The following is a 23900-nucleotide window of genomic DNA, read 5'->3' as shown; positions in this document are numbered from 1 at the left end:
AATGTTACCACTGTGCCAGACCGTCTGCTAAGGGCCAATTGAAATAATGGCTAGGAGAGTTGGTCATACTAGATATGTGACTCTAATGTTCCCAAGTCAGTACTGTAATTAATAACACTGTTAGATTCAGCACGGACATACTGAAAGTACCATATTGTAGCCCCCAAATTAACTTCAGGATGTTAGATATCTTTGATCTTGTTCTCATTGTTTCAAATGAGTAAAGTGGACCTCAGAGAAGTCTAACGATTTGCCAAGGCCACATGCAGTGTGTGGTAGTTCTGGGGAAAAGTTTAGGCATTTTCCAACCTGCTATGCACTGTTTCCCACACTTACTTCTGGCTGTGAGGCAGGTGGGCAGGAGAAAGAAGTGCCACCTTTGAAAAGTACAACTATAAACTCCCAATTAAAATGAACACTTTGAAGTGTTTGTAGGTGGAAACTATAATTTCTCTGGCAGTCCCTCAGATACCTGGGAGCCCATGGGACTGCTCTCTTAGAAAGTGAATGGAATCTTTATTTCCTCAGCACTTCTCATTCAAAAGAGAGTTTAGGAAATGTCCTTGGCTTGGCTCTTCAAGACCTTTTCTTGATAAGTTATAGGATTTTAAAGACCTAGATTTAAATATTGCTTCTACTTATTTAAGGTTGAATGACCTGAAGCAAGTTACTTCACCTCTCTGAGTTTCCCATTCTATGTCAGGAAATCAGGCACACAGAGTTTATCCCTATTTTGTGAAAATTCAAAGAGAAGTTTAAACTGGGAGCCAGTGGCTCAAGCCTATAATCCTAGCTACTCAAGAGGCTGAGATCAAAGGATTGTGATTGGAAGCCAGTTTGGGCAGAAAAGTCCATAAGACTCTTATCTCCAATTAACCAATTCAACGCTAACCTTGAGCAAAAGAGCTCAGGGACAGCGCCCAGGTCCTGAGTTCAAGCCCCATGACTGGCCAAAAGGGGAAGAAGGAGAGATAGATGGGGGAGGGTAATAACTTCGGGATTTAGTATGAAAACGGAATACTGAAAATCAGACTCTCATTAAGATCTTTCTCAGTCAACCACACCAAAGCTTGTTTTAAGTGCTTATTATGAGCTTGATACTCTATAAAAGCATCCACTGTTTCTCTTCACAAATATCCCCCAAAAGGTATACTTGGCATACCTCCATTGTTCAGATAGGTAAACAGAGGAGCCAAAATCATATTCATATAACACCATTTGATTTATTTCCAATCACCATCTTTTTCCAGGACACCATGATACCTTCTCATTATCAATTTGCCATCCTATTTCAAAGTATAATATTGCGTGTTTTGCCTATCACTAGTGGCTTATGCCTGTAATCCTAGCTATTCAGGAGGCCAAAATTTGAGGATTGTGGTTTAAAGCCAACCCACTGGGGGAAAAAGTCTATGAGACTTTTATCCCTCAGTTAACCACCAAAAATGTGGAGCCATGGCTCAAATGGTAGAGCATTAGCCTTGAGCAAAAAGCTTATGGTCAAGGCCCCTCCCCTCCCACCTCTCTTCCCCCCACACACACAAAGATTGAATGTTGTACTTCTCATTATGATTACTTTTCTCTAATTTTGCCTGGGTTTTTGTTTATAGTACAATCCAAGATTACTTCTAGGGGCTGAGAATATGGCTTAGTGGTAGAGTGCTTGCCTGGCATGAATGAAGCCCTGGGTTCGATTCCTCAGCACCATGTAAATAGAAAAAAGCTGGAAGTGATGCTGTGGCTCAAGTGGTAGAGTGCTAGCCTTGAGCAAAAGAAGCTCAGGGATTAAAAAAAAAAGAAGAAGAAGCTCAGGGATAGTTCAAGCTCCAGGACTGGCAAATAAAAACAAAAAAAGATTACTCCTAGTCCTAGATTAATAGCCTTCCTAATATGGTGTCTTTCTATGTATCTGAGCGCCTGGCAGGAGTGGGGGAGAACATATGTGCTAAATGTCCGTGAATTGCATGGCTGGTATGCATTGTGGCCTCTGCTTTTTATTTCTCATGTGCTACTAATTATATAAACACAAACATATACACATCCAACTGAGTTCAGCAGCTTTGAACTATGCCTGCCTATTTTAAGCACTTTTATTTTCTTCTATTAACAATTATTTGGCACCTTTGTATGCATACGGTCTAATTAATGGAAAGTAGCATAAGAAAATTAAGTATCCTAATTAAAGATTAGAGGAAATGTTACTTAGTTGTCTGAGTTAGACATTAAATTTAGGTTATTAGCTTTGGCTGCTGGCCTTTTGTCTGAGAAATGTGTTTTGCTAAGTAGTTTTGCTCTCATTCAGATGCATGTAGCTGTTGCTTTTATTTTCCTAATACAGGAAGTAGTAACTCCCTTTATTATATTAAGCTGTTTCCGTTCTAAGACACTTCTGCAAGCTGGGTCTGCAGTTTCCTCTGTCAGGCCAATCTTATATATTGTGTGTTTGGTTCCTGAAACCATTTAAGCATTGATGGAAACTATTAGCATATCTGTGCAGCCTTCATAGAGAGAAATTACTTAGCCTAAAAACACTCTTTTACTCCATAGAGAACCTTTCCGTCTTAGATGATGCTGTGCGCTTTCTGCTATCACACATGATCTTCGCAGGCAATTTTAATACAGAGCCAAGAGGGCTTGGGGTTTCAAAATGAAATGCTTTGGAGTTTTCTTTTCTGGGCCTGGATTCAAATGTGGCTTCCATCAGCCAGTGACTGGAAATGGTTCCAACTGATAGCTGCTGCTTCAGTACAGAGGCCCCAGACCTCTTCTATTCATGTCTGAGCAGGTGTTTATGTCACACAGAAAATACTGTCACCTCTGACGTTTACGGATGATGTAGGATTAAAGGTTTTCAGATGACTGGTGGACTTCAAAATAATCTGAAGTATTCACCTCTTACCCCCTCTCCCACCCTTTAAGGTTTTAAGGTAGAGTGCTGTCTATCCTACAGAATGTCCGGTATCTGACTGTCACACCCAGGAACTAATTTGCCAGGAAGATGGGGAGCAAGATTTGCCCTCCATGACCTTCCAGCCTTCTCCTTAGCCTTCTTATAGTCTACCGTGTATACCATCTTTTGCAAGAAACAAGTTCCATGTGTGATGATGTTCTTTCCTTTCTGTTTAGAAGAGTATTTAGCCTTGTTAATTTGAGCTAAAAACTCTTGCTTCAAGAAATGATCCTTAAAAATGTCCTAAAATGTATCATGGTAATGGTTGCATAACTCAGTGAATATCTTATAAATTATTGATTTGTACTCTCCAGAAATGTTTGGATTTTTATGAGATGTAGGTTATATCTCAGTGAAACTACTGTGTGAGTATGTGAACATACACAGATTCTCCTTGATTCAGAATTGTAATATTTAATAAATAAGCTTACGTGCTCATATTAATTTTGCTTGAGGTTTTAAAATCTCCTCCATGTGATTCCCTTGAGCCTTTTAATTTCCTAGCCAAAAAGATCTTTTTTGTTTGTTTGTTTAACCTACCTACATCAGTTTATTAACCAACAAGCAAATATTGAACCCCTCTTGAGCTGCAGAAATCAAGTAGTTATAGGAATAATGGCGGTGCAGGAAGAGGAGTGATTGTCAGAGGAATTATTAATAATAAATTAAAGTAGCAATTGGAACTGCAGCCATTCTGTTGGGCAAGCACAATAGGATCTTAACTGTGATGGTGGTGACAGGGAGCCCACAATTGAGCCCCTGCTAATGGCCCAACTGGGGAAGGGCTTGAAAAGAAGGAATGAGTGGTTTACATTACAAAGGGATTGTCTGAGAGCTGCTCAAGTGTGGTCAGGAGGGGAGGTCAGGCTGGAGACAGCTAGGATGATAACCATGGAGCTGTCAAGAGCATCTTGAGGCTTTAGGCAAGGGCTGTGGCGGCTTGATGCAGCCTCTGAAGCAGACAAGTCCTAGCCCTGCCTGGGGTTGACTGTTAAAAATGGAACACAAGAGAAGATAATTGAGCAAACCTGGAGGCCTGGCTGGACTAGTGTCACAGAATCTAAAAGTGAATCCTGAGATTCACAGAACATTAGCCGCAAATACTCCCAGAGTTGGACCGGTCTGTGGGGAATAAGAATTCTTTAGTGTTTGTGTGTATAAATATTATACTGTGACTGGCAGATCAATTATACAGAGTATGTTCTTGACATTTGATGAACTGCTCATGACTATACATTTCTGAATCTCCCTTTCCTCTCTCACTCCTCCACTTTTTACCAGATGCTTTAAGATATATTTTAAAAAATCATGACTATCTGTAATCCATATACCTTGTCTCATATGTTCTAATACTGTCCTAGGTAGCATTTTTTTTCTCTTTCAGTCTAGGATACAAGCTGAGGATCATGTATAGCATTTAGTGTTTAGTCATTAGAGACAGAAACAGCAAAAGAGTGTGATGAAGCCAATGGGGCAAATATTCTCCTTGTGTGACCCTGCTGGCCTTTTTATCCCATCTCGTGAGACCTAGCCGCTGGCCAAGCACACCACAGTGCCCAGGGCATCCTCTTTGTTCCTCAAATAAACCACACTGTTCCAACCTTTGGGCCTTTGCATTTACGGTGCTCTCCTCTCTGAGAGTTACACAAGGCTGACTCTGTGTCAGTTAGCTCTCAGTTGAAGTGTCACTTCCAAGAGAAGACATCCTGTTCAATGAGATAATGACCCAGTCACTTTCCATCTCTGTATTTAAATTATCTATCTAGGTCCATCAAGAGCTGATAATTTTGTCTGTCTTGGTTGGTGCTCAAAAACTATTAGTTGAGTGAACATACTAACAAAATAGGGAGTCATTAAAAATGATAGGAATACCTTATAGATAGATATGTTTTAACTAAAATGTTTCAGAAATCTAATCAAAGGATATGTACTCAGAGAAAACCTTGATCCTACTTTAGAATATTGGTGCATTCATTTGCCAACAATTAATTCAACATTTTAATTTAATACTAAATGCTCAAGACATGCAATCATTCTATACTCCCCAGGTCTAATAATCTGACTATGAAAACCTATACAAATTCTATTGCTTAAGAAGAAATACAGAAGCTGGAAGCTGGTGGCTTACACCTGTAATCCTTGGTACTCAGGAGGCCGAAATTTGAGGCTCTCAGTTCAAAGCCAGCCCGGGTCAAATAGTCTGTGAGACTTAACCCCAATAAATTACTCAGAAAAGGCCAGAAGTGGTGCTGTGACTCAAGTGGTAGAGCATTAGCCTTGAGCACAAAGAGGCTTAGAGACAGAGTCCAGACTCTGAGTTCAAGCCCCAGGACCATGAAAATAAAAAGAGAGAGAGAGAGAGAAATACAATGTCTATAAAATACATAGATCTACTAATTCAATTTCTACCAATACTCTGAGCTCTTAAGAAAGAGAACTATATGAAAACAATTATCATTCTATGGAAATGGAATTATGAATATTTTTTACCTTTTATATTTTTCACAATTTTTCATTTGGTTCTGTTATTAATTAAAAAGTAGTTTTGAGAGAAAAACAATATGCGATAAATATGATTGGGTATTAATGAGATTGTAAAATGTTACTTGGAGTTCGAAGGAATTGGTTGCATTTGGCATGCTTAATAAAGCTCTGTGGAAAATTGTGGTAATTGATCTGTGCTTTAAAAAGACAGGACTTTTGAAGTTGCATAAAGAAAAGAAGGGAGCAACAAGCTCCCAGAAGACTGAAGAGACATTTCAGATTGAGAATCATAGTTCAGAATATCTTTTAGGTCAGCCAGATGAGTTTGTAGATTAAAAGTAGAAATAAATAAGGAACAATTATAATTTCTTGAAGTAAGAGTAGCATGAGGGCATGGGTGTTTTTGGAAAATTTAGTTCAGTATAGACTGAAACCACGCTGGCAATTAGCAGGGTAAGGTCTCTGTCCATCTGGTGTCCATGGCAGACTCCAAAGTCAGCCACAGCCCTACTCTGTGTGGACACAGCTTAACTGCATACTCACTCAGGCCTTAGCCAGCTATTACTCATCAATCTTAGTTTGCCATGAGATCTGCCAGTCTCTCAGTGTTATAAGTAGGAAATGAAACACATGAAGGAGGCAGACAGGTGAACGTCCAGAGGATGAAAATCTGCACTTTTAGTAGTCCTGAGAATAAAATAAGGATACATATCTTGAGATGTCTCCTTTGTATTTATAAATTTGTATTTTAATTAGGGCTGGAAATAGAGATTGTATGTGTGTGTGTGTGTGTGTGTGTGTGTGTGTGTGCTCGCACACGCGTATGTGTGTGTGCAACTCATTATACTTATCCAGCTGTTAAAGAAATATTTTTCCCTAGGTCTTTGTCAGTAGTATACAGTTTGTAGGAACTTGCTTTCAAATAATTATGTCTTAAAATATTTACTAAACCTTGAAAACAGTTTTAACTTCAACAAATGATGTGCCATAAGAAAAAAAAGACTGTTTTTAATCTAGAAATACTTAGATGCACCTGCTCTGTCCATTTGTGGGAGTTAAGTTGTCAGAATGTGTTAAGATACTATTTTGGGTTTTTTTAAAAAAGATTTTGTTTTCGGTTATTTTCGAAAGTGGTTTTTAAATTGCAAAACAGCAAACAAAATTAAAAATAAAATGGAATTGCCTCATCTTTAGTGGTGGAGGAAGCTTCTCCTCTTGTCAGTGTGTGGGCCGCAAGCAGAACAGAATGTTTATCTTAGCTACATGCTGAAGTTGGAAAATAAAGCTAGCAATAGCCAAAAGACCTTCTTTTGCACAACTTATCACAGAAGGGAAAACATAAATCTAGAGGCAACTCTACTCTCCTTTATAAGCTAGTATTTCTTGGATGGCCCTGAGAACATTGTTGCTTTGCTGTAGTAAATTGCATTTCTGTCCACTTGTTTGGTTTAAAGCCACCTCCCAAGACGTCTGACTCAAGGTTTGATTTCTGGGACCTGTGGCAGTGGAGTATTTTATTGGTAACTTTTCTCTTCCCCCCCCATCCCCTTTTTTCCTTTTCTTCTTTTTGTCTTTATCTTCTTCTACTTTTATCATTCCTGACTCATGATCAAGAGCTTACAAGACCCTATGAAGAAACTAGTGGAGAAAGAAGAAAAGAAGATTACCCAGCAGGAAGGCACAGGAGCATCAGTGCAGGAGCCCAGTCAGTAAGTCCCAGGCCTCTGCTCATGGCTTCCCACATCCTCACTGGCCAAGTCCATTCGAGTACTCCACCCAGAGTGACCATCCCCCTTCCTGAGAACCATGGCTGGTGGCCTCCAAAGTTTTCACACAGTCCCCCGCAGTGCCTGGCTCCCTGTCTTGTGTCTCAGCCCCCGATTTGTGGATTTATGAATCCTGTCTGGTCCTGTGGTCACTCCCACTCACAAGATGCTGTATTAGACAAGAAATCCCTGGCTTTTCTTGTAGAAGCTGGCAATTTAGGAAATTGCCTTGGTAATACACATCAGACTGAACTGTTAGCCTACAAAAATGCTGGGTTGTGACATTTTTGTCTTCACTGCTCAGACTGTTTTCTCCTCTGAGAATTGGAGAACAGGTCCCAGTGCAGGAAGTGACTGCCCCCCCCTCCACGCCTTACCTCTGTGTAAACAAAGCAGTCGCCTGGGTCATTAGAAACCTCCCTGTGAACTTTGCAACACCAATGGCACACAGTTCCTCACCCCATCCAACAAGAAGGAGGGTTAAATGTGAATTGGTGAATGCGTGTCATTTTTCTATGGCAATGTAATAGCTCACAGGAATGCGATTGCTGTTTGAACTGGCCTAGGAAAGCAAAATTGCCACTGACCTTGGCCCCTTTCACTATTACTTCTCTACACATCACAAAATTTAGATGACCATTTTATGATAGAAATAGACTTATATTGTTACCATACTTCTAAATAAAATTTCAGATATGTTTTTGTTCCATAGAAATATCTGCTACCAATATTAGCACTCTCTGTCTCTCCCTCTGTCTCTCTCTGTCTCTCTCTGTCTCTGTGTCTCTGTCTCTGTCTGTCTGTCTGTCTGTCTGTCTGTCTGTCTCTCTCTCTCTCTCTCTCTCTCTCTCTACCTCTCTATTCTCTCTACTCTCTTTCAGCAAATATTAGAAAATTCTCTAGCACAGAATGAAGACAAGTTCCCATTGTCTAACAAACTCCAAAATGTGATGTGGATCCAACCTGATTGGCTCTTTAAGGGAAATGTATTTAACTTATTCCTGATAAGAATAATAATGTTAGACATCCTTTAGTGAGCACCTACTAAGTTCTTCTAGGCCCAGTGCTAAATGTTCTGTGTAAGCAACTCATTCTCATGCTCACCCTGAATGTTCATTATAGGCATTTCCCCAGTATGTAAAGGCTGGAGGAGAGGCTTATGGATGTTAAGGGTCTGATCCATGTGTGGTAAAAGGCTGAGCCCAGAGTGAGGACCAACATCTTCTCTTTACCAAATGAGTTAATACAATCAAAATCAAGCACTCACCTTTACTCAAAGGGAACCAACCATAAGCTTCTCAACTTATTTTCAGATTTCAAGTGTTTTAGTAAATTATATTTAAAAGCTTAAAAGGCAAGTTATGACACAATCATAAACTAGCTCCTCTGGAGGCTGAGATCTGAGAATCCCAGTTCAAAGCCAGCCCAAGCAGACAAATCCAAGAGTCTCTGATTTCTGCTTACCCAAAAAAGCTGGAAGTAAAGATGTGGTTCAAATGGTAAAGTGCTAACCTTGAACAAAAAAGTGAGAACACAGGCATAGGCAGTAGAGTTCAAATACTAGTTCTGGAAAAACAAAAGCAGCAACAAAAAGCTCAAAAGGCAAGATAATTTAAAATGACAGTAAAAAAAAATTAAAGGAATTTTGTTTAGAAATATCAGGTAGAGATGATCTTGGTGCTAGAAAATATATACCGTGTAAATGATTCTATATTGATTGTTCTCTCTGCCCACTGTGTATGTTGCTGTAACTGTAATAATAGTTGTACTGAAAACTAACCATCGCATAAATATAACATTTGCAGAATGTGGTGGCTAACCTTTCTTTTTATTTTAAGATTAATTTCATTAGAAGATGAAAACCAGATCAACGAATCCTCCAGTTTTAAGAGTAAGTTGTGATTTTTCAGTTTGAAGTGAATACAATTTATGAAGTACAATTTGATACTCAGTAGTCCATTCATTTTCTTTTTTTAACAAATGCTTTCATTTGCAGTTGAGAAAAGACTGTATTAATTTATCCTACAGTTTCAAATGTAATTGTTTAAACATTAATGATGTCAGCCCTACAATAAACCCTATAGCATTACTGAGAGATGCTGTATATTTTGAAGCAGAAAAATGGCAGCCACCTTTCAGGGAGCAGCTATAAGTAGGACCTGAAGAAAGGTATTTCTTTCCACAACAGCTTATAAGGCTGCTGCCATTGCCTTGACCAGTCCTAACTGCCACATGTGCTGTGGAGATATTCTTAGGAAGATAACTTTGCTGTTACGTCAGACTGTGTAGACCTTAGGATTTGTAGGTTAGTGTTGGTCATTGTTAAAGAGGTCAATAAGACTCCAATTCTGCTCTGTCAGGTAGCTCTTCAGCCTGCTTGTAATTAGTGTTACCTGGTCTCGCAAGTGAACCCCAAGAAGGGGGGTCAAAGCATTAAAAAATGGCACAGTTTGAGGAGAAGGGCTTCCTGCTATGCTATCTCTTGTCTTTTGCACTGTCACATAAAGGGTGAGGGTAGATGAGAATCATGGTGCCAAAACTTTCACCCTCAGCCCCAAGACCCTCAGAGCTGCAGGGGAGCATTTTACAATTGTTGTGAACCCTCTTAAGCCAGGCTCTGCGGGGAACACATCCATCCTGCCCTGTGTAACCCTGTGCTTAGGCCGCCTTTTCACAAGATGGCAGGCTACAAAACAGGTGCTAGAACCTCCCCTCTCTACCATCCTCTTCTGTCCTGTCTTCCAAACCAACTGACACTTCCCCTACTCCATTCATCCATTTGCTTTTCTGATATCATCCTTTTAACAGAGAATAAAACAACAGGAAAAACAGAAGCAGCTCACTATTTTGCCTTCAGGGCCTGGCTTCCTGTCATCTGCTCCTGCTTGTGTGTGCCTTCAATACTCGTGGACTTGTCCATTTGTTCAGCAGATGTTCACTGAGGGCGTCCTCTGCCAGGCACGGCACTGGGCTCCAGGCAGATAGTGGTGCCACACATATATTCAGATCCTTCCAGGATGGTGCTCACAGTCAAAAGGAGAAGCAGATGGTAACCTAATAATCACACAGTCAGGCAACTCCAACTTTGGAGAGAGTTACCCCGGGAAAGTACAGGGCTCTGAGCCTCACCTGTTTTAAGGGATGGGGCAAAAGCTAAACCCCAGTTCTATTACAAGATTGTCATTGCAAAAGAAGCAGCCTAGGCAATAGTTTGTGAGCTAGGAAGGATCAACCAAAAGTCAGAAGAGCTACATTGTGGAGCACAAGAAGAGAACAAGTTGTGGAGAGGCTGGCTCTAATCTTACTACAGGCCATGGAAGAGCTCTGTCTATATAGATCTAAGCCTCTACCCTCTATGTCCCTCAGTGAGCCTACATGTGAATCATAAGTGTTTGGGAAATCAGGGTTACTGGACAGAATAAATTTAGTTCTGTGTGGGATAAAAAGGTAAACTCTAGTTGATAATTGTATACAAGTTACAAATCTCTGTATATTTTACAACATATGCATATACAGGAGAAAATGCCTACTTTCTCTTTCCTTGTACAGTATAATTGGGTGTGGTGTGTGCATCACATTTTAAGATTGTAAATATGACTGTCACCTTGTTTTAAATGCATATATACACAGGATAGAATCTAGTATACTGAAATGGCCTCTGCCTTTTATTCTGTGACCTATAGGAAGTCTAATTAACGCATGAGCAAACCAAATTTTAAGGCTGTTCTATTGTATGAATATACATGTGTGTTGATACACACACAATTTTTTTACTTTAGAGCAGATTTAGTTCACAGCATAATCGAATGCAAGGCAGAGATTTCCCATGTACTTCGTGAGCCCACAGATGAATAAACTCTGCTTCTGTCTCATCCTATACCAGCATATGGTATATTTGTTAGAATCCATGAGCCTAGGGTTCATTCTTGGTGTTGTATATTTTATGTGTATTAAAATGTAAAATGATGTGTCCATACCATTATAGCGTCATAGGAAATGTTTCCCCTGCCTTCCGGTGCCCCATGCTTCACCTGTTCCTCTCACCCTCCCCCAGGCCCTGGTCTTTCCACTGTTTCCATATTTTTGCCTTTCCCAGTATGTCATATTCATCCTTTTCAAACTGGTTTCTTTCATTAAATAGTCAGTTATTTCCATTTTAACCAGGTCTATAAAGTTAAAGGTTATTATCAATATCATTATAGTCAGGAGACTTGTTGGTCTGCATCACATAAATTTCTGAGATATCTACCAGACAAAGCACAGATTCAGGGATAATTTTGCCTTCATTGAGAGCTAACTGGAATCAACCATATTCTTCTTCTGCATGAGTGAATTTTTGGATGCTTTCTTGTCCTGAAGCTGTATATCTACCCCACACTGCAATCCTATATGAATATGAACCCAATCAAAGTCACTGATAACCAATTACATATGTTATATTACAGCTGAAGATAGAAAAAATATTTTATCTGCCATAGACAAAAGCTCTACATATGATTCTTGTTCAGGTAATCTAGATTGAGGAAAATAATCCATTTTAATAATTTAACTCAAATTCCATAGGAAATGAAACTAACTCCTAATTCCTTTTTTTTCCTCTTCTCTAAAGGACCTATAAATGAACTATTAGACATGAAACCTGAGGACGGAGGTAAGAGTTACACATTTCTTTAAAGTTAATAATCTGTTTAATTTCAAATTCCTTTTTTACATGCAAGAATGCAGTATTTATTGTTTTAATAGCTTTGCATTTGTAAGCAAAACACTTTTAGGTGAAAGTCCTTATAAATGACCTTAAAGGGCTGGGAATGTGGCTTAGTGGTAGTGTGCTTGCCCTGCATACATGAAGCCCTGGGTTTGAGTCCTCAGTACCATATAAGCAGAAAAAGCCAGAAGTGGCACTGTGGCTTGAGTGGAAGAGTGCTAGCCTTGAACAAAAGAAGCTCAGGGACAGTGCCCAGGCCCTGAGTTCAAGTGCGAGGACTGGCCAAAAAAAATTAAATAAATAAAATAATACCCTTAAATATGCACAGGCACATTTTAGTATGTCTAGTGTCTGTTATTGTTACTATATTTAATTTCATAATGTTCAAACTACCAAAGTTAAAAATTGTGCTAAAAGTCATTTAATGGTAGGAAAAATGACTTTCTGAATAAGATAGATATGAATTTGAATTCTGATTCTATCATAAATGGCCAATATGTAAACCTCCTAAACCTTAGTTGTTTGTGTTTATCAAGTGCAACAGAAGCAACAGTTTTGCTGGGTTATTGTCAGGATTGGAGAATGGATATGTAAAGGATATTTTGTGGTTTCTGACCATTCTTGAAATGGTGACCGGTACAGACAACAACAATGTTGAATAAATGGTTTACTGTGCTAAATTGTGAAATTTGGGAGGAGACTTTTTCTAAGTCCTCGCTAAGTTCATCAGACCTAAAAATTCCTCATTGAAGGTCTCCTCAAAGAGAATCCAGAGCCATGGGTGAGACATATGTGGTGCTTTGTGATCCAAAAAAACTGAGGGAATTCAGCTTGATCAGAGCCTTTGCTCCCCATCATACCAGTGGTTTCCTTTTAGTTTAATTTACCAAGAATTCAAAATACCTTTGTAATTCTGAACCAAACATCAGAGCATCCCTATGCTGGTGACTGACATTCTGCTCTGGTCATATGGATTTCTTACAGAAGAGAAACTGGCCAAAACCACCTTGTGGGACTCAGTTAACTAGAACATGACTCAACTCAGTCTAAGCTTAATATGTCTTTTAGGCAGACTTTATGTCATAGTGACAGATACCTGAAAGAAACAATTCAGAGGAGGAAAGATTTACTTTGGCTCTTGCTTTCCGAAGTTTTAGTGTATGGTTGGCTGGCTCCACTGCTCTTAGGCTTGTGGCAAGGCAGAAACATGAGGAAGGGCATGGCAGAGGAAAGCTGCTCACCTCATGGCTGCCAAGAAGCAAAGAGAAATAACAGGAAAGAGCAAGAGCCAAGACATACCAATCAAAGGAACACCTTCAGCGACTCACTTCCTCCAGCTAAGCCCCAATTTCCATAGTTCTACAACCTCTCAATTGTCTACTCAGATTTTTAACCCATCAATGGATTAAACCATTGATTAGGTCAGAACCCTTCTTTTCTAGAAATGCCTTCACAGATACACACAGAGGTGTGCTTTACCAAACTCCTAAGCATTTTTCAATCTAATCAACATAAACAACATCATAATATGGATTTAATTGACAGTATGAGAGGAAGAAAGTATTTGGCAAATAGAAGACAATTATTATTAAAGACTTTTTAAAGGGCAATGTTACCACACTTTGGCATTAACTTTCCAGGATTTAGGAAGATAAACTTGAGAGCAGAAATCTGCTTTTCTTATTAATAATATTATTGCCAACTGAATACCATGCAATATTTCATGAATATCTGCACATTTCAACAAAATAAGTAGCCAGGCACTGGTGGCTCAGACCTATAATCGTAGGTACTCAGGAGGCCAAGATTGGAGAATCATGGTTCAAAGCCAGCTTGGGCAAGAACGTCTATGAGACTCTTACCTCCAGTTAGCAGAAAAACCTGAAAATGGCATTATGGCTCAAGTGGTAGAGTGCTAGCCTTGACCAAAAGGAACCCAGGGACATCACCCCGGCCCAGATTTCAAGTACCTAGAAAAAAAAAAGAGTTTTCTGTAAATATGGATTTTATACTAGATAGTAAAATGAACAAGTAAGCAGTTAATAAAGATTGCTATACATGGCCTCCATTTTTAAATTGTTATTATAAGATGATGTACAAAGGAATTATAGTTACATAAGTCAGGTAATACGTGTATTTCATTTGGACATTGTCACCCTTCATGGCCTATATATTTTTTTTTTTTTTGGTCCAGTCGTGGGGCCTGAACTCTGGGCCTGGGCATTGTCCCTCAGCTCTTCAGCTCAAGGCTAGCACTCTACCACTTGAGCCACAGCGCCACTCCCGGCTTTTTTCTTTTTGCTTATGTGGTGGTGAGGAATTGAACCCAGGGCCTCATGCATGCAAGGCAAGCACTCTACCACTGAGCCACCTTCCAAGCCCCCTATGGCCTATATTTTTACAAAAATGTTTATCCCTTGGTTTTGGCATATTTTAATGGAATATGGATTTCTTACAAATTATGTTTGAAGTAGGGAAATATTTTAATCCTACCAAAATGATAATATCACTATCCAGTTTCAGCCACTATTAACATTTAACAAATGTGTTTATAATCATATGTATACTTCAGCTTATTTCCATGGTTAGGTTGATACTCATCCTAATCCCTAATCTTTTTTAATAATATTTTTTATTGTAAAGATACTGTACAGAGGGGTTACAGTTACTTGAGTAAGGTAATGAGTACATTTCCTATCGAGCATTGTTACCCCCTCCTTTGTTTTTCTCCTACCATCCCTTACCTCCCCACCCCCCCAACTCTTCCCTCCCCCCACCAAAGTTGTAAAGTTCATTTTCAAAATAGTGTCTTGTATATCTCATTTTTACAATGGGTCAACCTGTATCCTCATTTCAGCATTTTGTTATTTCCCTTCCCCTCCCCAAATTAGACAAATGTATATACAAGATACAGGCACTGGAATCAAATACAGTGAAAACAGGGGTTACACCATGGGGGAAGAACATACAAGACAAAAAAATCACATAGTACGTTATAAGTACATTATTAAAACAACAGCAAGAAAGAGAAAACCTCTTGTGTCCCTATTTTGGGGTTCATTTTGCTTAGCATCATCTTATATGGTCATGTGTACATAGCTCTTGGCCTTTTCTGCTTGTCCTAGACATATGCTAGTTATTGCTGATAAGGGAAACCATGGGACTTATGTTTCTTTGGGCCTGGCTTACTTCACTTAATATAATTTTTTCGAAGTTTTTCCATTTTCTAACAAATGGAGCGGTGTCAATCCTTTCTGATGGAGGCATAGAATTCCATTGTGTGTGTGTGTGTGTGTGTGTGTGTGTGTGTGTGTGTGTGTGTGTGTGTGTGTGTGTGTGTGTGTGTGTGTGTGTGTGTGTATCACATTTTCTTGATCCATTGATCTACTGAGGGGCATCTGGGTTGGTTCCATATTTTAGCTATGGTAAATAATACTGCCTAATCCCTAATCTTGTCTATATAATTAGTTATTTGATTTTTTATCACCCTATTTAACTTATTAATTTCTTAAATAGGTGGTACATTTATATGGATTTTAAAAAATAAGGTTATTATAAAAAGAAAAAACTTGGAGAGCTAGTTCAAGTGGTAGAGTATCTGTCTAGTTAGCAAGAGGTGTTGAGTTTAAAACTCCATCCTGACAAACAAATTCTCGTTCTTGTTCCTGTTCCCTAACCCCTCTCATATTTTGATATTCATGTCCCCCAGGATAGCCTTCTAAAGATTCCATACTCAGATACTGCAAATAGTTGATGTTCTCCTGTTTCTTTTCCCTCCCTTCCAAAATTAAAAAAAAAATCATGGCTTTTAACATGGATATTTAATTTCCATTTGGTAGTAATGGTATGACACTAACCCAGTAAACCACAATTCTTCACAGAATTAAATACAACTGTCTGACATAATTGGCTTACTTTCATAACCTTTCTCAGTAGCATGGGCCAAGATAGGTTGGAGTAACATTGACATCTTCCAACACATTTACAATGTCTTTTCTATCTCATTGCTTATAGTTACCATCTTTTGTTAGTCTTGTAGAATAGCAACTTGTGTCTTTGCAGAGAATTTAAAGATCTAGATCTGAATGTGTTCTCCCATTAACATGCTTGTTCTTGGGCAGAATAATGGAGTTACAAATCTTGTCCCCTAAGTACAGTGTCACGCACTATGTCCTTTCCCTTTACCCCTGCCCTTTATCCTCTGTCGGTTTGAGCAGTACTTCCCCACTCAGAGCCTCTTCTGAATTAAATATTAATGCAGCTAGTAGAAATAGTAGAAATATGCTTTCCTATTGCATAGGGAACTAGTGACTGAAGACAATACTCATTAATTTGTTGGCTTTGAAATGTGTGCCCTTTGGAAAGCTGCCAGAGAGCCCAAATCCTGAATTGAAATACTGATTATAATATGTAAAACATAGTCAGAGAAATAAAAAGAGCTTAATCCAGGGATGGTTGACTTTATAGGACGTGCAGCCTATAAACTCTGGCTCCCTGCTGCTTGCAGGCCTGGTTACTCCCAGTGGTAATTCTTTTGAACAGTAATGGCTAAGCTGGAGTACCATGTTATCACAAAGCAAACCACTTATGACAACAGGAACCAGTGTCCAGAAAATCACTCCAATCCACTGTCATAATGAAATTCACTTTCTTCTACTAAATGGCAATGTAATGGAAACCCACATTTGAGTATAGTTTATAAAAAAAAAAAAAACATTTTACGTGAAATAAAACAGTACATTTTGAGATACTTGAAAGTGGCACTGAATTTTCCTGCGACCACATGTGACGATTCTACTTCAATTCATGAGTTATATAACATGTACAGGTCTTTGTGTTCCTTCAAATTAGACCAAGAAAAATAACATATAACTGAACAAAAAAAATGTTAGCATAAAACAGACAAGAATTCAATGGACTCACCAAGTACCAGTGGCTCATCCCTATAATCCTGCTACTCAGGAGGGTGAGATACACAGAATCACAGTTTTAAGCCAGCCCAGGCAGAAAATTCCTAAATAACCAGCAAAATAGCAGGGCTGGAGGTGTAGCTGGAATGGTAGAATACAAGCTGAGCAAGCAAGACAAGCAAGCAAGGTCCTGAGTATAGCCAGTGCCAGAAAAAAAAAAAAAAGAAGGAAAAAAGAAAAGATGAACTTAACTCACCTAAGTCTTATCACTTTTTCTTACTCAAAAGATCCTTCTCTAGAACAAGGTTATCTAAGCCAATTAAAATGTTTTCTTGTCTAGAGTACAATAACATATTTGTCTTCTATGACTTCCTTGGTTACTATTTGTAAATTCAAATACTGACTATGGATCAAATGACAGCTCATTCAGCGTCCAGAGATCTGGGTGTAAACCTTTAGCCCAGAGCAACTAAACCCTGTTACCTCCCCAGTTGACTGGCTCCTCCTGAGCCATTCAGACCTGGCCCCTGAAGTCAGCCATATATTCAGGCTAAGGCTAGATTGCTTCCTACTTGTAAGTGATACTTATTTCCTTATATATGTTCATAAACTTTTCCTCCTTCTGCCTCACAGTATTCTCAGATGTGCTACTAGCTGTGATTCTTTTCATGAAACACGTTTTTCCCTGGTACTGGGGCTGGAAACTCATTTCTTATATTGCTAAGTAAGTACTCTACTACTGAGCCACATCCCTCACCCAGTAATGATATACTTTTAAAATCAAATACTGTACTTAAACATCATGCAGCCAGACTGAAGTATTCTATGTAGATTTGTCCCTAAAAAGATGAAGCCCTTCCCCAGATTTCACATTTTTCTCAGTAAGATTGCTAAAATCTAATACTGAAATGAGAGAGCAGAAACTTAAGAACCGTCAACAAGCATTTTGGATTTTTGTTTTGTTGTTGTTATTTTTAGAGACAACATAATTGAGTTGTTGTTGTTTTCAAAGAGTTGGTAGGAATGAGAGATGCCTTCTCCCTACCCCATCTGTTCCTGTTATAATTTGTGTCTTTTTTTTCTTTCTTTACTTTTCTTTTTTTTTAACAGGAGGGAGTTTTTAGAAGTAGCATTCTTGAATTCTGAAAAAGTACAGTTTGTTACCAGAGCTTTGTGTGATGTAAAGTATTTTTCTGGTTAGCCATTTTTGTGAGGTGGTTTCCTCCCCTCTTCCCCTACTCTCGACTGGGTGAGGGGAGGATTGGGTTGGTGTTTGGGGTTTCATCTATGCTGTGGGGCATGTGGCCTTTAAGATTAGTCATCCTGTGGGGAGTAGAGGCTGGGGAGAAACCCAAAGGAGGGAGTCTTCCTGTTTCACACATAGTGGAGGTAAATTAAGTGACATTTATCTGTTGTCTTCCCTGTGCTCTTTTATTTTCAGTCTATAAGTGTGTCTTCTGCGTTCCTAATTTATGCTGAGGTCATGAAATTCAGTATGATCTAAAAAATACTAATCTGAGTTGTCACCCATTTCCTACACACTGCTCAAACTTCAGAGCTTCCTCTGTGTTTAAGTTTTCCCCAGACAGAACTCACTGTTTAAGGATCAGTTCTTCTAGGAAATGTTTTCCTAAGTCCAAGGCCATGGGCTGGGCTGCTTATTTTAGAGTCCTGGGCAGTGCGTGGGGAGTGGATCTGCTTTTCCAGCAGCAGAATGCAGCCTTGGTGCCTGCACCTTGTGGTGCCGCTTTCGGAGCCCTCTGGCCTTAGAAGGCTTCAGGGCAAAACACCAAAGCCACTATATTCGTTTGAGATCTTAAATACTTTTTATTCTGTGTTAGTTCATGTATGAGATCCTAAAAAGTTTCTGAAGTAAAGATGACTTGAAAAATAAAAAACACCTTAGGTCTGGTTTCCAACCAGATTCTCCATAACTAATAAATAATAAGATGTTGGGTGTAATTTTTTCTTATCTGTAAAATAAGTTGGCGGCAACAGTCTCTAAAATCCCTTTTGATTAGGAGAAAGCAGATTCCCAGGCAGGAAGGTATATGTGAGCAATGGTAAGCAAGGGACCTTTGCTGAAATGTGGACTTCCTGGATGGTGATGTTTGATAGGTGGCTGGAAGAGCTGCATTAGAACTTGGCTGTACAAACTGTGCCCTCCCCCCTTCACGTGGTGGCTCATGCCTGTAATCCTAGCTACTCAGGAGGCTGACATCTGAGGATCATGGTTCAAAGCCAGCCCAGGCAGGAAAGTCCGTGAGACTCTTATCTCCAATAAACCACTAGAAAACTGGAAGTGGTGCTGTGGCTCAAGCAGTAGAGCACTTGCCTTGAGCTGAAGAGCACAGGGACAGGGCCCAAGCCCAGAGTTCAAGCCCCATGACCGACTTTAAAAAAACAAATAATAACAAAAAAAATAACTTGACTGTACAGATTCTGAATACTACTCTCAGGAGAGTTAGTGTTCAATTGTCCAGTGGGGCACCCATGGAAGCATTTTGAGTAATAATTGCAGCTTAACTGAGCAGAGGAACATGATAGAAGGCAACTTCCCCCACCCCCAAGAAGGATTCGTTATTAGCGTAGGAATGTGGAATTGAAGGCAGAGATTTGGGGAACCATGAGAATAGATAGATAGTTTTTTGGAAGAAGCCATGAAAGGGAGATGTGACAGTTTAGGATACAATGTTAAGAGCCAGTAGAGTCGGAAGAGGTGCTGAGAAGGTACTGTCAAGGTCATTGAAGGCCATCCAAGAGAGCCACTGCACGGACAACATTTTTGGAGCAAGCCAGCAGTGCAAAATGTTACAGAAGTTGAAGCCTGAAGAAAGGGAGTTGAAACCGGCCTTTGGTGTCTCATCTAAACCTGTAAGACAACCACTTCATTGTGATGTGGGGGCAGGAACTTAATTCCAAGCAGATGAGGAAAAAAAAGTAGAACATGTGGCTGGGGAAGGAAGAGGAAACCAGAACAGTAACTTGAAAGGGCAAGAGAAGCACAGCAGAATGTAATGAAGGTGGACTGTTGTTAGAATGTGCATGCTCAGGCCAGAGAAAGAAATGTTGGGAAATGAAAGAGTAAAGATGCTGGAGTTGAATAATGGTATGTGGACAGAGAGTGCCAGAAGGAGAGGGTACAGAGGAGGCTAACTCAGAAAGGCAGATAAAATGCATGAAGGGCTAGTGAGAATATGGGTGCATCATGTCTGTTGGTCGTTACTTTTACAGTAGCATCTGTAGTTGATTATCTGACAAGAAAGTAAACATGGAAACCTGGGAAATACCTACAAAGAGAACAAAGAGGCTCTGAGGAGCATCTGCAGGGTTGACTTTGCTCATTCTTTAAGCCAAAAGCAGAATGAGAGTGTCCCACAAACCAATAATAATCTTTGTCTCCATGGCTGAAACCTCTGATATGTAGTTTTTCCTAAGAGTTCTCTCAAGCAGCTTGTCATATCTCTCTGTGTAAGTCTTCATTTTCTGTCAGTGGAGTTTAATAATTTTCAAAGAAAAAGATAGCATGATTTGATTCTCAAGCACCTACTGACATAGAGTTATGTCTCAAGTCTTGACTTGTCTGGTTACAGACCTAAGCCTGTCCTTTTCTACATGTAATTAAGCTTTTCTTACAAGTTATATATAGTAATTTCAGGCATCTTAATTATCGGTGTAATAATTGGGAGGTTTCTGTGTTTTATGGTTCAAGTCAGTGCCAGTTTCATTGAGTTTAGCTAAGTAATAAGTTCTCTTAGAAGAGCAGACCTTTACTGTGCAGTCTGTTTTAACTCTCAGATAATTGAGATGCTAAATAATAGACCACATTCAATGGCTGACCTGATGATAAGCAAAATCTGTATCAAGAATTAGCTATCAAGAGTATGGATTCCTTTTACTTTGTGTGACTAAATAGATGAGTTTGATGGGATACAGTATTAGTCAGGAATCTTTTGGTTCCAAGGATAGAAACCTGTCTTGTTACAAGCTTTTTTAAGGGTATTAGTCCATGTAACTAACCACACACAGCTATAGATTGGCTTTAATCAAGACTAGATCCAAGAGCTTAGACAGTGTTGTTAAGATTCTGTCTCCAGAGCCAGCTACCAGTGGCTCATACTTGTAATCCTAGCTACTCAAGAGGCTGAGATCTGAGTATTGCAGTTCAAAGTCAGCCTGGACAAGAAAGTCAATGAGACACTTAACATCAGTGAATCACTGTGTCCCAAGAGGTAGGGCACTATCATTGAGCACAAAAGCTCAACAACACTTAGGCCCTGGGTTCAACCCCAGGATTGGCTCAGAAAACAAATTCTTTTTTTTTTTAATTTTATTTTATTTTATTTGTGAACATACTGTACAGAGGGGTTACAATTGCATGGGCAGGATAATGCGTACATTTCTTACCAAGCACTGCAGCATCCTCCTTTGTTTACCCTTCACATCACTTCCCAGCCTCCCCCCTCCCCCCCCAATCCCCATCCTTCTCCTTCCCCCGCTTCCCCCCCCCTCCCCGCACCGACGTTGTAAAGCTCATTTTGGACATGACAACTTGTACTTCTCATTGTTGCAACAGGTCCACCTGTATCCTTAAACAACTGGTTTTTCCCCATCTCCTCAACAAGTTATACTGACATCAAATATACTGAAAGCAGGGGTTATACTATGGGGGAGGGACATACAAAGCAACAAAGAGATAATCTTATAGATGCATGAGAAACACATGCATGAAAGAAAAAAACATTAAAATACATATCTAAGGGTTCATTTTCCTGACATCACATTATCTGACCTTTTCTACTTGACTCATACATATACTAGATATTGCAAATAAGGGAAACCATGGGACCTATGTTTCTTTGGGCCTGGCTTACTTCACTTAATATAATTTTTTCCAAGTTTTTCCATTTCCTAACAAATGGGGCAATGTCATTCTTTCTGATGGAGGCATAGAATTCCATTGTGTATATATACCACATTTTCTTGATCCATTCATCTACTGAGGGGCATCTGGGTTGGTTCCATATCTTAGCTATGGTAAATAATGCTGCAACAAACATAGTTGTGCTGGTAGCTTTAGTGTGGTCTTGTTTGTAAACATTTGGGTAAATGCCCAAAAGTGGGATTGCTGGGTCATAGGGGAGTTCTATGTGAAGTCTTTTGAGGAACTTCCATACTGCCAGAAAACAAATTCTATCTGTAGCTCTTCAAGTTGTTTCTGTCTGTGTATTGTCTATTTTCACTCGAAGCCTCTAATTTGTATCTTTGGATCCTGAAATCCCAAAGAAAGAGAGTCTCTCTTCCATTGTTTCCATATAGCAAATTCAGGGAAGCCTCCAGCACATGCCCATCCCTCAGCTAGTCATGTGGCCTGAGAAATGGGGGATGCTGACCTGCCACGGCCACATAGCCACTTGGGTAGAAGGGATTCTAAGACCTATCTTGCAAGGAGTACATGGAAAAGGTGTTTTTGCTAAGCTGAGGTGTATTCTAAATACCCTAGCGCAAAAGCTAAACAATAGAAATAAAGATAGAACTTTTATAGACTGTGGTTATTTTTGAAGGACTCCAGTATCATTTGCTGTCACATGTATTCATGGTGCTCTTCTCTGGATAGGCACCTAGATTCCAGCAGTGAGGCTTCCCCCAGGGCTGGACTTTACAAAGGACCGAAGGCCCACAGTCTGAAGACACTACAGAAGGAACACAAATCACCCCTAGGGCTCACTAGAAGCCATCCTCTTAGGATCTGCTCATTGATTTGAACTGGTTCCAGTTAAGTGGGTTTGGTTTGCTCTTCATCTGGTTTCATTCAAGACAGAAAGTAAACCATAAGAGGGGGGTTGGGGCATCACAGTCCTACCTGAAATGAGGAAGCATAGAGACCAGAAGGGTTCACCTAAGAGATGGAAGGAGAGGATGCACAAACACATGGACCCAGGATACGACTCACATAGCTGCTTCCTGCGTGTGCACAGGAGGGCTGCCTGTGCAACCTTGCCAGCCCTGCCTTCCACACTATGCATAGCCTGGGGTGGTTTCTGTGCTACCCTTTTCCTCCAGCACTGTCTTAGTAGAAGCCTCTTTACAACGCCATTTTCCTCATCTTCTCACCCCTAGGCTATGTCTCCGTAAAAATGTCTTTGATAACACAAACAATAAAAAAATTCTTAAATTAGACAGTCGCCTGATTAAAGTGATGTTTTGCCACTATTTTAAAACCACAGTGATATAAGTGACTAGACTTTTCTCCCCTCCCTGATTTATAGCCAGTCTGCTTGGCACATCAAAAATCCCCTTAATCTTTAGATCTTTATGTAACGTGGGTGAAAATAGATGTAGTGAAGCAGACACCACCACAAAGCTGTATTTTTTAAGCCTTCATTACTAGTTATTGTAAATATATGTGTGTATTTGAGGAAAACATGATCATCTCACTTAACATGACAGAATTATAGTATAACTCCAAAAAAGTATGAAACATGATTTTTTTCCCTCACCCCACGGGCTTAAGAATAAAAATGTTTACAGTTTGCAAGTGGCAGTTAAATACCACTGCAAATGATAAAATAAAAATGGTTAATACTATCAGTTCTTGGCTCTCAAAGTACGTCAAAAACTCAGTGAAAGGGTCAGCTACAAGATTTCTAAAAGCAATGTCCCCATTCTGCTTATATTTGATACACAATATTGTGTCCATATTCATATAAGAGGATGATCTCTTCCTTGAAGCTTCCTTCCACGTAGCAATGAGTATTAAAGTGTTCTTTTAGTCTTGGTAATAAAACTTCAAGGTGGGCCTCAGCGATGCTATAACTTTAGAGATGAGAACATGGAGGCTTGGTGGGGATGATCTCTATACAGCACGGAAGAATTGCCTGGAGATACCCTTGAGTTCTGGTGCCCATTTTCTACCATCCGTGCTAGGTCCTGGCATATGAAGCTTCCAATCCAGATCAACCCTTACTTTACCTTCATTTCCCTGTTACTCTCTCACTACTACCTTCAACTACCCAGACCTACCCACCTTCCTTGGCTTCCTACAGCTGTGTTTCAGCCAAGTTGCCTGTCTTCGGGCATTGCTG

General features: G+C 39.6%; 1 protein-coding gene across 7 annotated transcripts in view; it reads left to right on the top strand.

The window, feature by feature from the left end:
- Ica1 (islet cell autoantigen 1) overlaps window positions 1-23900 on the top strand; it is a 144912-nt gene that overhangs the window by 106759 nt on the left and 14253 nt on the right. For 5 of the 7 annotated variants that reach the window (XM_069996566.1, XM_069996567.1, XM_069996564.1 and 2 more), the window contains 4 exons: window positions 7049-7143; window positions 9039-9091; window positions 11646-11708; window positions 11810-11851. In XM_069996566.1, coding sequence (XP_069852667.1) covers window positions 7049-7143; window positions 9039-9091; window positions 11646-11708; window positions 11810-11851 — 253 coding nt within the window. The remainder of the gene's footprint in view (window positions 1-7048; window positions 7144-9038; window positions 9092-11645; window positions 11709-11809; window positions 11852-23900) is intronic. The other 2 variants (XM_069996568.1, XM_069996570.1) reach the window with 1 other exon arrangement.

This window comes from Dipodomys merriami, unplaced genomic scaffold, assembly GCF_024711535.1.
Source record: "Dipodomys merriami isolate MVZ:Mamm:240054 unplaced genomic scaffold, mDipMer1.0.p SCAF_5, whole genome shotgun sequence".
Classification (NCBI taxonomy): Eukaryota; Metazoa; Chordata; class Mammalia; order Rodentia; family Heteromyidae; genus Dipodomys; species Dipodomys merriami.
Note: the sequence above shows the minus strand (reverse complement) of the source record. Positions and strands in the feature narration are given on the sequence as shown.